We start from the raw sequence: 13,652 nt of genomic DNA on the forward strand, positions 1-13,652 counted from the left end.
ACCCTCAGGAGCACAGCTCCACTCTGACACACACGGGGTCACCATGAGTTGGAGTTTACTCCCTGGCAATTGGTTTTGATAGGGAATCTAGGAGAAGGGTCCTGGCTCCAGATGCTACTCTAGGGCCCCTCCCAATCTCAGTGGCATTGGGGCAAGGGTGGACTATAAAGTCATAAAGGCACCAATAGGGACCCCACAGAGGGGCAAGCCAGCCCCAACACTAGCCCAAGCAGCAACACGGTGAATTGAAAAAAGGTACCCCTTCCTCAAAACGCATGGTTGCCATCTGCTGGAAAACTGTCCCAACAGCTATACAAATCTACAACAACTACAAGAGGAATGGTGCCCCCTGGAGTTGTGCAGTGCAATCTCCCCGAGTCCAGGAGTGGGTCTGGGCAGTAGAGGCAAACACCCAGAAAGGAGGAAGTGGCTTGACACCTCCCTCCCTGGGAGTTCGGTCCATTCCATCCTGGGAAGGCAGGGTGGACCAGGACCCGAGTGAGTCTGGGGAGATGGTGCTAGTGGGGTGGGGCGAGGTTTGGCAGGGGCAAGTGGGAAGAAATGGGGAAGTACAACTAAGTCTATTAACGTCTTAAGGACACACCAGGCCCTTCAGTATCTCTCGTTGTAGGCCTGTACCCTTTTCTCTACCTTAACCCACTCGGTCTCTAAGGGTTGAGCCTGGAAGCACTGGGATGGAGTGGAAAGGACTCAGGGAGACTGAATCCATCGAGCCGGGAGCCAGGACTAGGTCCTTTTCTCTGTGCAAGGGACTGCAGGTGGCTTGCTGGGGCTGAGGACAAATCCTCCAAGGTCGGGGGAGGGGGCCCAGGAGCAGCGTCTTCCCTTCCCGCAGTGTTCCTTCCCTCCCCTCTCCAGCTCTGGTTCAGAGCCGCTCTAGGCGCCTGACAAGGCTTCCAAACTGCGCCGCTTCCTTCCTCGGCAGAAAGGGACTTTCAGATGTTGTAGCGGCGGCAGCGGCGGTGGGGACTGAGGACAGCGCCCCCTCCCACTAACGGCCGCCTCTCCCTCTCCCCCTCGCCCGTCCCGGCTCCCCCACCTCTGAGAAGGCGCTGGGGGTGTGGCCAGGGGCCTGTATAAAGTCCGGGGGAGCCGGTCTCGGGCAGCCGCTCAGTCCTTTGCCACCCCGCCGCCCGCTGCCTGGGCCAGGCCGAGGATGCGGCGCAGAGCCTCGGCGGCCAGGCTCGCTCCCCTTCGGCCCGCTTGCTAACTTCCCTGGCTCGGTCCCTGTCCACTAGCCGGACCGCCCCGTCTCCCCGCGCTCTCCGGGTCGGGTCCTCCAGGCGCGCCGGGCGCTGCCGCTGTGTGCCCCTCGCTGCAGGCCTGAGCGCCCGCGCTCCCCTCCCCGCGCCCAGCGCCCGCGCCCGCGCCCGGTCCTCGCCCGGCCATGCTGCCCCTCTGCCTCGTGGCCGCGCTGCTCCTGGCCGCCGGGCCCCGGCCGAGCCTGGGCGACGAAGCCATCCACTGCCCGCCCTGCTCCGAGGAGAAGCTGGCGCGCTGCCGCCCCCCTGTGGGCTGCGAGGAGCTGGTGCGGGAGCCGGGCTGCGGCTGTTGCGCCACTTGCGCCCTGGGCAAGGGGATGCCGTGCGGGGTGTACACCCCCCGCTGCGGCTCCGGCCTGCGCTGCTACCCGCCTCGTGGGGTGGAGAAGCCCCTGCACACGCTGATGCATGGGCAGGGCGTGTGCATGGAGCTGGCGGAGATCGAGGCCATCCAGGAAAGCCTGCAGCCCTCCGGTAAGGGGCCCCCCGGCCCACCCATGTCCACTCTAGTGTGCCGCCCTTCCAGCAGCGTCCCCAGCAGTCATTCTGGCTAGGGGCCCTTTAAAACCCCTTGTGAGTTGGGGAGAAGGCAGGTACGTGGCAAGGGCTGGAGTGGCATTGGACAGGCTCAGCCAAGGCAACCACTACCGAGTCCCTAGCAGCTTGTTGCCACCCTCAAGGGGAACTCTGTCCCATCCCTTCATCTCAGACCTCCCAGGGATGCTTATTTGAGACGAGTGGTGTCCATGGTAGACCTGGCTGCTGGTGCCCAAGTGGTGAATTCAGTGACCTGGTCCAGCCAGCCACCTGCTGGTTAGCAGTCTAGGGCCAGGTAACTGGAGAATAGGGGTGGCAGGGTGGGCTCAGCCTTCTGTTCCCAGTCCAGGGACCTCCCTTCACCCTGACTGCAGGTGAAACCTCAGGGGCCTGAGGAGCTGTGGCTTAACTTTGATATTGAGGTGGGGTGGAGTGGGCTGTGCAAATTAGAGGTGCCTCGGAGTTGCCCTTCCCCAAAGCCCAATGCCAGTTCATCTAGGTATTTGAAAGTTAGTGGGAAGACAAGGGTCTCCTTGCCATGCCTGGGCACCTCTGTCTGCCCTGGCATACAGGCATTCCCCACCTTTCTCCTGGCAGGTGCCATCTGAGGCGGCAGAAGAGAAGCTAGTCTTGGCCCCCAGCCCAGAGCTGCAGAAAACTAACTGGTGTGGGATAGGGAATAGAAAAGAGAAGAGACAGAAATAGAATAAGACAGATAGAGAGAGAGAGAGAGACGGACAGAAAGACAGAGAGAGAGAAAGACGGACAGAAAGACAGAGAGAGAAAACCCTTAAAAGGCCCTTTGCCCTAATCCCATTCTTGAACTTTCTCTTTTTCCGTTTCTCACCGAGCCTTTCTTAGTTTCTCCTTATCTTCCTGTCTCTTTCCTTTTTTTTCTTCGTTCTTTTGTTCTTTCCTGTTTTGTCTCTCAACCTCTAGTTTCGCTACTAATACTCTCAAACTTTCTTCTTCTCAACATCTGGCCATTTTCGCTTTCTTCATCTTATTCCATGTTTCTGTCACGCTACTTCTCTCACTTTTCTCTCAGTCTCTTTCTCTCTGTGTCTCTGTCACTGTCTTTCTTTCTTTGTCACTTTCAGAATCTTTCCCACTGTTGTATCTCCACCTCTGTTTCTCCTTCCCCCTCTGACTCTGTTTTGCTCTCTCTGTGCCTCTGTCTGTGTCTGTCTCTTTTCCTGGTGCTTGAAGCTTCCATTGTTGCAGTCCGGATGCTGGGACTCCAGCCCGAGCTTCCTGCCCTGGGTCCCAGACCGCTCCACTTCCTCAATCTTCTGCAGCTTGTTAACTGGAGGAGAGCAGGATGCAGGGAAAACAGGAAGGAGGTGGACCCCAGGGGTCTGGGCCTCAGGCCTCTCTGCCCTTCCTGCCCCCAGGCAGGGAGAGATGGGTCAGCAGAAAACGTGCTAGGAGAAATGCCAGCCTGGCACCCAGCACTTCTGGGAGGTAGGTCTTGAGGGAGTAAGTCGCTGATCCTTAGGCAGAGATACCAGTATGTGGGAGAGGAGGGTCACTGGCACCAGACCAGACTGGGAGTGAAGGCTGAGCTCACTGGATATAATGGGTCACTTTCCCTTTGTATCTCAATCCTCCATCAGCCAGCAGGCATCTGCCACCAGATAAGGATGGCTGGTAGCCTCCTCCTCTCTCACCAACTTGAACGTGTGCCAGAAGAGCCCTCAGAGGGTCTTGGGCACCCATTCTTCCCTGGTTGGGTAGGAGCACCCCATCCCGTAGTGGAGGAAAATTTGATTCCCTAGGGTTTTTGGAGGGCATGACGTCAACAGTCTGTGGTTGCCTCCTGGGCACCATGTAAACCTAGGAATGGGGGTGTCTTTAGGTCCCCTTTGGGTTACAGAGGTCCCTAACAATCCCTCCCTTCCCTCTTGCCTCGTCCTTCACCCATGCAGTGGATACAAATATCTGAGGGGGGAAAGGGGAAGCCTGAGGAATCTGGAGGAACTAGGTACCTGCTTGGCAAGCTCTGCCCATGCCCTCTCATGTCTTAGTCATCACAGAAGTACTCCCTGCCACAGCCTGGACCACATTGCACCATGTGAAAGGTGCCCTCTAGAGTTGTGCAGCAACCCTGCAGGGCCTCTGGTGAGACAAGATGTGTAGGCCTCTGCCCCACCCCTACTATCCTCTTTAGCCTTACACTGTTGATAGCCCACTGAACCTCCTAGGTCTAAGGCTTAGGCCCTCCTGCCTGGGGAATAGCTTGGTGGAGGGTATCAGGCTCTTCTTTCTGCCTTATCTTCTTGGGGCTGAGCTTCTGCAGGTGGTTTTGGGGAAAGTAGCCACTTGGCACGCATCCTTCCTTGGCCTGGCATGGTTCAGCTGCCTCCTATTTGCTCTAGGGACAGGTCTCTTCCTTCCCTCTCTAGTTTACCCCACCTCCACTGGCCTTCCTGCCCCCAGCTTCCTGAGCCAGAGAGCCAGGTTGTGGATTAATATAGTTGAGGTCACTGGAGGTGAGAGGGGTGGAACGTGTGTGTCAGAATTCCACAAATTCTCCATCGGTGGTGCTGATGGAATCTGGGGGGAGTGGACACAGTGCTTGGACTGGGGAGCTCTTTAACTGTGGTCTGGGTCCCTCTGGAACAGGGTTAGGGAACATAGAGGCTGGGTTAATTTTTAGTCAATGCAGCAAATATTGTCTCCCCTACTTCAGTACTGGGAATCCAATTAAGTCATGAGAACAGGGCCTTCCCAGAAATTCTGTGCCTTGGGGGAGGGGGGTAGGAGGAGCATGGCTGCCTAATATTTTTTTCTGCAGTATTGACAAAGCCAGAGTTATTGATACCTTGGGTATAAGGAGTCTTTTCCTTTTAAGACATAGGAACTACAGAGATAAGTCTCGCCTCCTTCTCCTCCATCCAGTCCAGTTCAGTTTCCTCGTGTGTAGAATGGAATGACAACAGGATCTGCCTGACAGGGCTGGTGTACCTGGCATGGAGTAAGAGCTCAATAAAGTAGAGCAATGATGAGGATGGTGGGACATTCAGAGGAGTTGAGAGAAGTGGGTGGACTTTGGTGCCTCTTGCTGCTGCGAACAGTCCTTATCTGACTCCTCAGTCTGAGGCCAGCAACGTGGCATTTCAGTGAGAGGGATGCCCCTTGGGCCTGCCATTCAACACGGGTGGTCTTGGCTTCTTCAGCCAGAGTCCAGGGAAAAAAGAAAAGGCCTTTCTTGCTGGGCAGGTGGGTGACCCTCTAGACTGTGGCTGAAATGTCTGTCTGGGTGGCTGGGACCACCCAGCTCACAGCCTCACCCTGGGTATTTTCTGGGGAAGGGGGCTGGGGTTGAGGAGGAATCGTGGATGAAATCAGGCAGTAGTAAAGAGGAAATCCTCCAGCTTTAACCAGAAACTTTGCATCTGGTGGTACCAAGGTGGTGAAGCCTCTTCTCTCGGGGCAGAGACCAGTTTCCCTGGTAGCTGGGTATCAGTTGGCCTAGCTCCAAGCAAGGGGCTGGAGAAAATGACCTGGTCTACCTTGGAAGCCCCACCTCTTAGACAAGCCTTTCAGAGGTCAAACCTTTCAAGGGGACAGGCCCAACTCCAACTCCTGTTCGGAGAACCCACAGGGGTTGGGATTTTTCCAGAGGGCACTGCCTGGGTGAGTAGCACGAGATGGCTGGAATTCCTGCATGAGCAGGGAACCAGCAAGTGTTTACCCAGCTCTGGAGCTGGGAAGGTTAATATTTTCAAGGTACACAAGGCTACAACCCTCATTGTCCCAAACCTAGTACCTAGGGGTGGATCCGGGGGTGGGTCCTCAGTCTGCCAGTTAAGCAAGGCTGGGCAAGGAAAAGTTACAGATTAAATGGAAAGTCAATAAGCCATGGTGCAGGGAGACTGCCAAAGTCATTGTGCCCTACCCCAGGTCTGTGTGTCTGACCAGAGCAGGGTCAGAGTGCCTGAGGGCACGAGGGTGTGCACGCCTGGAATAATGTGTGTCTGGACACGTGACTGCTTGTAGACATCTGTGATTCTTGAGTCCCAGCCTGTCTGCGTGAGCTGATATGTATTTACTCTATTTATCTGTGTCCTCGTGAGAGTAAGGAAGGAATCTGCTCTCTCTAGCTGATGTGTTCTACTCTAAGCCTAGACATGAGCTAGGGATAAGTGGGCCAGGCGCTGGGAAAACCAAAAAAGGGGAGGCCAAGCAGGCTGCCTACTCAGTCTTTCCCAGGTAACCCTAGGGTCATCATGAGTTGAAATTGCCTTGATGACAACTGGTAAAACTGGGTAGATATGACCTAGGGTCATACCAACTTAAGAACATAAGTTATGCTTCCAGGCTCACACTATGCCCCATGCAGCCCCAGGTTTCAGTACGTAAGTCCAGTTTTTCTCTTCAATGGTACCTTCTACGTTAGAGAGACTAGGAAGAAAGGCCTGGTAATCTCCCAAAAATCAGCCTATGTAGGTCACAGCAGTCCGACCGATGTCATTGTGCATGAGGTTGCTGTGAGTTGGGGGCTGACTTGATGGCAGCCAACAACAAACAGTAACACAGTTAGGGGAGAAACATCTCAAATATCCATTAGTAATTCCCCTAGAGTTTGCAGTCAGGCCAGGAACGTTGGAAACGTAGTTGCAGTTGAGCTTCTACTCCAGATCTCATTAGATTCCTGAGGCCTAGGCCCTGGTGGCACAATGGTTAAGTGCAATGGCTGCTAACCAAAAGATCAACAGTTCAAATCCACCAGCCGCTCCTTGGAAACCCTATGGGGCAGTTCTACTCTGTCCTACAGGGTTGTTATGAGTCAGAATCGACTCAGCGGCAAGGGGTAGCTACCCCTCTAATGCTCCACACCTCTAGGGGGAGCTCTCTACCTCCCGAGGCAGCCCTGTTGGCTAGAAAACTTCCTTACTCCTCTAACCCAAGAACATTCTGCCCTTTTACCAAGAGGAACAAATGTCACAGTGCAAAGTAGTGTTCTCCTTTATGGTCACGAAAAGAAAGCAAACTCAACGCAAAAAACATAACAAAGCCTCTCCAGGTCGGAAGGATGCCCTGTAGAGTTAGTTGCTGGGCTATGGCAAATGAATCACCGTGGTCTCCTCTAAAACTCCCCAGGTGAAATGGTGGGGCCTTTGTTCCCATCTTGGCTCAGCCTCTGTCATTCCAAGACTAGGTTCTAATTCTTTTAGGTTTCTATTTCCCTTTTCTCCCCCTTCGCCAGCGCCAGCCTACACCCCTGGGACACTGACCTGATCTACAAGCCTAGTGGTTTTATGCAGATTGGGGGAGTGGAGGAGCCACTGGTCAGCGTGGGTCTTTCTGGCCAGAAGAGCTCCTTGGAAGGGTCTCCAGGGAAAAGCCTGAATCCCAGGTCTTTTCTGTGGTTCCTGACTGAGAGCCCAGGGTCCGTCTTTGGGACAATCCCGATTGAGAGATCTTGCTGTTGTGTCTTCTCCTTGGCTGACCCTCAGGAACTTGATGTCATCTGAGGACTGTCCTTTTGGGGATGTTAAATATCCAGAAGGAATGATTTATATCTGTCCGCTCCATTTGTCCCTTCCCTTTGATTCCTCTTTCTAAGCCAGCCCTCGATTGGTGACAAAACCTTCTTCGCATTCTTGATGACTCAATTTTATAAATAACCTGTGATGTGGAATCTTGACAAAGACTTTCTGAGGGTCTAGATTCCTCCTTGCCTTTTCTTCTCTTTATCTGCATGTTTCTTCCACATCCCCAAAACTAGGAGAATAAAAAGAGAAGTAAACCCCCCAGCTTTGGCTAGGCCGAAAAATACCATTTGACCCAGAGGCAGCTCTGGGACTGCTGCCACGCGTGGAGGAACCTGCTAACTCCTCAGGAAAAAAATCCTGACGCAAACCAGATGTACCCTCCTGTCTGGCTGCCAACATCTGGAATGCTGGCAGGGCTTTGCACTCAGGCCGGCGGTGAGCTGCCAAGACCGAGCCTTTTCAGAGGTGGCTCTGATCTGTGGAGAAGCGTTCCAATCTCTTTCTCCAGCTCAGCCCTGTGTTCCGGTTTTGGCTGCCTGGAGGGAGGAGCCGGGGTTACAATTCTGGGACTTCTGGATGGGTTTCTTTTGAGTTTGGTCAGAGCCTTCGGCGGCTCCCAGGGAGAGGGTAAGGGTCTAGGCTCACCACTCCCACCTACTGGCTCTGGACAACAGACATGGACTTTGGGTGGGGTCTGAAGTCTATGGAGGGGAGACTTGAGGGGGGAACTTAAGGGATGTGTGAATGTGTCTTGGTCCCTGGGCCGCACAGTGTGAGTTACACAGGCACTTTCACATGCAGGCATACACACCCACTCCCACGTCTTTTCTCCCACCCAGCCAATGGGGAGAGCCTTTGGGCCAGATTTCACATCACTCATGGAAACTTTGATTCTGGCCATTTGGAAGAGGGTCAGCAGAACCCACAGTTCTGGGGATACCCTGGCTGGCTCAGCTAGACTCTGAAAAGAGCAGGAAAGGAGACAGCAGGAGAGAGCAGACAGAGAGGGGGATGTTGGGAGGAGCTGAATAGAGGAAGGGACCAGAGATCAGAGATCCGATCTGATGGGGGAGCCGACCTGCCTGCCTTAGACCTCCCTGCAGGGCCCAGGGGACCCTCCTGCCATCTGGACAGCTGCAGCTATGACTCACTCATCTGAGGGCTGGACTGGGAGGGGTGAGGGACGAGTCAAGGACTTCAGGGGGAATATTCTCCAGAGGGGTCACAAGGGAGTGGGGAGGAGATGGGGAGCTGTTTTCCTTGCCTTCCTTAGGTACCCCCAGCTCTAGGCTGTAGGTTCGCCAGGATAATGGGGGTCTGGATGTTGGTCAAATGCTTTGTCCTTCCTCGGTGCTGACCTCTCCCCATCTTGGCCTGACTACAGACAAGGATGAGAGTGACCATCCCAACAACAGCTTCAGCCCTTGCAGTGCCCATGACCGCAGGTGCCTGCAGAAGCACTTCGCCAAAATTCGAGACCGGAACACAAATGGGGGCAAGATGAAAATCACTGGGGTTCTTCGGGAGGACGCCCGACCCGTGGTGAGGACTTCTGACTCATGAGCATGCATGCAGATAGGCAGGTGCACACACACACACAGACACACACATGTGCACACCTCCCCCCATACCTTCACCAGATCCAGAGATGTTGGTTTAGCAAACATTCTTTGGGTGCCTACTGTGTATAAGATGCATGTAATATGTATCACCAGCATCCAGAGAGAGTCTTCATTCCTTTTCTTGGGATTTCTTTCCTGCTCATCAGTTATATACACTGGTACAGCTGAACCCATTGTTAAATGCTCAAATACTTCTGCACTGGTTGGTAAATCACTCTTGCCCGGAGCCCCCTGGTGTTTCTTGACCCTTCTTTTGAACCCCCCCCACCCCAGACATTCCCAGTAACTAAAAGATTAATGCTGGCCATAACAGGGGGCCTTGGAAACTTGCTCCAGAGTCTGGCTAATGCCGTTTCTGATAGGTGGTTCTGAGGGATCCATGCATGGGTCTTACAAGTTATTAACCTTATTATTTTGTCTATCCCTCTGGCTTAGAAATCACCCCTCCCTGTCCTTCTCCATGGGCTTCTCGTGACCTCTTGCTTTTCCCACGTGGTCCCATCTCTTTATGCTTCTCCTTTCTGGAAGCTTTTTGACTTAAGACCCACTCCTCAATGTCCCTCTGTCCTTCCTGTCAGTGTTCCCTGAATCCAAGCCTCACTGTACACCTCAATGGGCCCTGCCCAGCCTCCAGACCTTGTCCCCCCTTTCAGGACCCTCAGCCCCTATTTAGCTCTGACCCCCAGGCCTGGTCCTTTGGCCTTTCTCCCTTCCACTGAGCAGTTTTATCCTCTCCCCAAGCCCCAGGGCTCTTGCCAGAGTGAGCTGCACCGGGCCCTGGAGCGGCTGGCCGCCTCACAGAGCCGCACCCACGAGGACCTCTACATCATCCCCATCCCCAACTGCGACCGCAACGGCAACTTCCACCCCAAGCAGGTGGGTCTCACTCTCCTGCTGGCTTGGCTCTGGCCTCAGCTCCAGGGACATTCCTGGCCTCTCTATAGGGTGGTCCAGGATGGAGATCTCAGGATGAGGAGCCTCCCCAACTCAAACCTAACCCATTGAACCCTCCCTAAGCCCTACCCCAGCCTCAGAACCTCAGCTCATTTTGTCCATCTCACTTATTTCAGAGGATACTGAGGCCCAGAGGGGTAAAGTCTGGCCCAAAGTCACAGAGTGAGTTAATGGTCCATCTGGGACTTGAACTAGTTATCTTGCCTTCCCTCCAGTGCTATTCCTACCACCTCTGGTGACATCTGTGGTGGCCTTAGCACCTTTGCCAATTTCTGGCTCCCAACACTCTCACTCACCCTACTCCATTCTTATGAGTAGTTCTCCCTTGTCACTGAATGTCTGACATTTCATCTGGGAATGGAGGGCTAAGTCATGAGAAATCAGAGAGGAATCTTTGCCTGCCCCTTCCCCATGCTGAGCAGCAAAATCATTTGGGGTACAGTAAGGCTGGAGGTGAAGCCAGATCCAACAGCTGGAGATAGGAACTTTGGGTGGAAGCAGAGGCAGGAGGGGGACTGTGGAGAAGACATGAAGGCAGCAATGTCCATACTCACTCATATCCTTGGTACGCTGGGCCCCCTGACATGCCCCCAGGAGGCTGGGATGTTCAACAAGGTTGGTCTGCCCCAGCCCTGTCTCTGGCCCTTCAGAGTTCGGCCCACTACAAAGGATATTACATCTGGGCAGGGCTCTGAGGTACTCCATGCAGGATGTGGCCTGGGGAGCCCTGGGCCAGATATCCTTCTCAAGATCTTTGTGGATCTAGACCCACACACCACCCCTTACATGCCCTACAGACAAACCCACAAAGTGAGCTGCCACTGGGCTAGCTAGGCGGGGAAAGCCTGCGTCTGAGTTTACACAACCCATGATGGCAGGAAGAGGAAGGGCATGAGGTGGTATGCAACGAGTACAGGAACAGAGAGGGCCCCCCAAAACAAATGCTGAGCCTATCTCCAACTTTTATATCAACACCAATTTTATCCTTGACCCGATTTTTATCCCAGTGAAAGTTCTGACACTTGACCCTTTATCCCCAGACCAATTCTGACCCTTGACTCAACCTTCACTCCAACTTTAATTTTGATTCTGAAATTCACTTTTGCCCCCTCTACCATCTAACTCGAACCCAAACTTTAGTCCAATAAGGTCAGTTGTTCTGATCTAGACCTCAGGCTTTACCCTAATTCCATTTCTGACCTAGACTCTACCCCTCGCCCAGCTCAAGTTTTAGTCATAATTCCTAATTCAACTGCAACTTTAATCTTAACCTCAGTTTGGATTCTACTCTTAACCACAACCCTATTCTTAAAGATCCAAACCCAGAGCACACACTGGAAATAGCTCCAACCTGAACCCTAGTCTTTCAAATCCAACTGCATCTTTAAACTGCAAGGATCTAGTCTCTGCTCCAGCTGGGCCACAGAAGCTTCCCAGGGCCCTGCTTCCAGAAACCCTCTGGACTTTCCCATCTTGGCCAAGTTCTCTCTATTCCAGCGAGCTCAGGGGAGCCACACTCAAGAAGCAGCCTCAGCCTCCGGAGGCCATCTTGGAGCAACTGTCTGCCTTGGGAGCTGGGCTGGGTTTGGGGCAGGCTGGTTGGGATCTCTCTTTTCCTGCCTGGGAACTGACCCATAATACCCTTGTCTTGGCAGTGCCACCCGGCCCTGGATGGGCAGCGCGGCAAGTGCTGGTGTGTGGACCGGAAGACGGGGGTGAAGCTTCCGGGGGGCCTGGAGCCGAAGGGGGAGCTGGACTGCCACCAGTTGGCTGACAGCTTCCGCAAGTGAGCCCTGCCAACAGGCAGGGAGCTCAGTGCCTCCTGCTACCCCTGTCCCCTGGAGGCTGCAGAGCTGACTCGGAGCATGGGTCTGAGTCCTGGCTCTGCTTCTGGCCCAGAAATTTTCCCTTGGGGTATGTGTATGTGTGTGCATGTGTGTGTTTATGGGCATGAGTGTGCCTTTGGGGTGAGCCAGAGCCAGGGTGTGTCCTATTTGGGCTTAGATAGCCTGAGAGGTCTGAGAGTGGCAATGAGGAGCCCTGTTGTGCTTCCAGATTGATCCTGCATTCATTCATTCATTCATTCAGCCAGCCATCCAGCCAGCCATTTAAAACATTTATTGACCACATATTATGTGCCAGCTCTAGTTTTTGGTCCTAGGGACTCTTGTTCTGGTTTCCTCTGATTTTGGCATGTGGGAGCTGCTCCTATAAGACGAGTGCAGGCCTCTGGGAGGAAACTCATTCCCAGAGTCAGCAGAGAAGAGTAAACATGTACCTTGACCACTGCTTCTCCTCTAGTCAGAGGGTAGGGGCTGTAGGGGTGGCAGATGGTTCAACAGTTATGAGACCCAGACCTACTCCCAAAGCCAAGGCTTGCTAGGCTCCCCTCTCTACTTCCCCAGGTCCCTCTGGGAGGAAGGACCTGCAGAGATAAGCCCACCTTTGGGTCAGGGTGGGGTGCCAGATGGTTGCTTGGCAGCTGAGACCCTGGGGAGAAGGAGGGAAGAGGGCCAGAAGAAGACCTGCAGGACAGACGGCTGGAGAGATGGGCCTCATCTCTGAGCATTCAGGGTCAGGGGAAAGAATGCAAGCTCAGATTGAATGTGCCTGATGGAGTAGAGGTCCCACAAAGCTGGGGGGTGCGGGGACTTGCCTGGGGTCCTGCTCCTTACCCCATTTGTGGTCACAGCCACAGAGTCCCAGGATGACCCCATACTCCCCGTGGCTCCCCACCTGCGGTTCTGCCTCCCTTCCACACCTCCTTCTCCTACACCTCCCTCCCTATCTCCCTGGCACCCTGGACATTTTCTGGCTTGATTGGATGGAAGGAGACTTAAGGACCTTCCAGTAGGACATGATGTCCTTTTTTTTTTTTTTTTTTTTTAACAAAACAGAACGAAACCAAAAAATATGTAGACAACTGTGTTTCGTTGATTTATTTAAAATTAAGAGACGAGGATGCGCCAGGGGCGAAGAGTAGGAGGCAGATTTGGGGAGGTGGGCACTCTGTGTCCCCCGACTTGCTCTGCATGGTAAAAGGACTGCAAAGGGCCCTTGAATTCACCCTCATCTTCCTATGCAACCTCTTCCCAGGGGGCACCCCATCTCCAACAACTGTGCTGTCTGTGCTCAGACTGCTGGTGGGCAAACAATGAGTAGAGAGAAAAAAAGGGGGCAGATTTTGGGAGGTGGGAACAGTGTGGTCCCCTGACCTACCCTGTGTGATGGTGAAAGGACTGCAATCGGTCGGATTTGCATCTGGATTTGATTTTTTAACAACTCTGTTGGGTGGGGTGGGGGTTGGGGGGTGGGGGGCATTGTCCTACAGTTGGGGGAAGGGGGTAAGCTCTCCAACACATTCCACAGTACTGACTGCCTGGATTCCTGACTGAGGGGTTGTGCTGAGATTTGATTCTGAGGGGTTGGAAGTAGGGGCACCCTTGACCTTGCTGTTGTGGGCTCATTGTGGGCTCTCAGTGTTAGCCCCAACCTCAGAATTTGTGTCCATGTGGTAGGACTGGATTCCTGGCAAGCCCCCAAGTCCCCTCTCTCTACCATACCTCTGTGCCAGATGAGGGGGGCAGCTGGTCTCTTGGAAGGGGGCTCCTTCCCTGGAGGTCACAGGCAGCCTGGAGACTCTGCGCACCTCTGGGGAGCCCCCTCCTGTCTGGCTGTCTCCACATTTTCAGCCCCCTTCCCAGCTCCAGAGGTGCTCCGCTCCCAAGCCTCTTGATTTCACTGGTCTCTGACAC

The 13,652-nt window shown here is 54.0% G+C and overlaps 1 protein-coding gene across 1 annotated transcript; it reads left to right on the forward strand.

Annotated features, from left to right (window-relative positions):
* Positions 1–1,115: 1,115 nt before the first annotated feature.
* On the forward strand, positions 1,116–12,784 carry IGFBP4 (insulin like growth factor binding protein 4). Its single transcript, XM_049860479.1, has 4 exons — positions 1,116–1,757; positions 8,706–8,863; positions 9,685–9,819; positions 11,553–12,784. Exons 1-4 carry the CDS (start codon positions 1,409–1,411, stop codon positions 11,685–11,687), a joined length of 777 nt encoding a protein of 258 aa, XP_049716436.1. The 5' UTR covers positions 1,116–1,408; the 3' UTR covers positions 11,688–12,784.
* The last annotated feature ends 868 nt before the right edge of the window (positions 12,785–13,652 follow it).

Source organism: Elephas maximus, chromosome 19 (genome assembly GCF_024166365.1).
Source record: "Elephas maximus indicus isolate mEleMax1 chromosome 19, mEleMax1 primary haplotype, whole genome shotgun sequence".
NCBI classification, from domain to species: domain Eukaryota; kingdom Metazoa; phylum Chordata; class Mammalia; order Proboscidea; family Elephantidae; genus Elephas; species Elephas maximus.

Coding starts and splice junctions, on each gene's coding strand:
- IGFBP4 (XM_049860479.1), top strand. CDS start 1,409: ATGCTGCCCCTCTGCCTCGTGGCCGCGCTGCTCCTGGCCGCCGGGCCC. Junction 1,758..8,705: donor GGAAAGCCTGCAGCCCTCCG/GTAAGGGGCCCC, acceptor GCCTGACTACAG/ACAAGGATGAGAGTGACCAT. Junction 9,820..11,552: donor GCAACTTCCACCCCAAGCAG/GTGGGTCTCACT, acceptor TTGTCTTGGCAG/TGCCACCCGGCCCTGGATGG.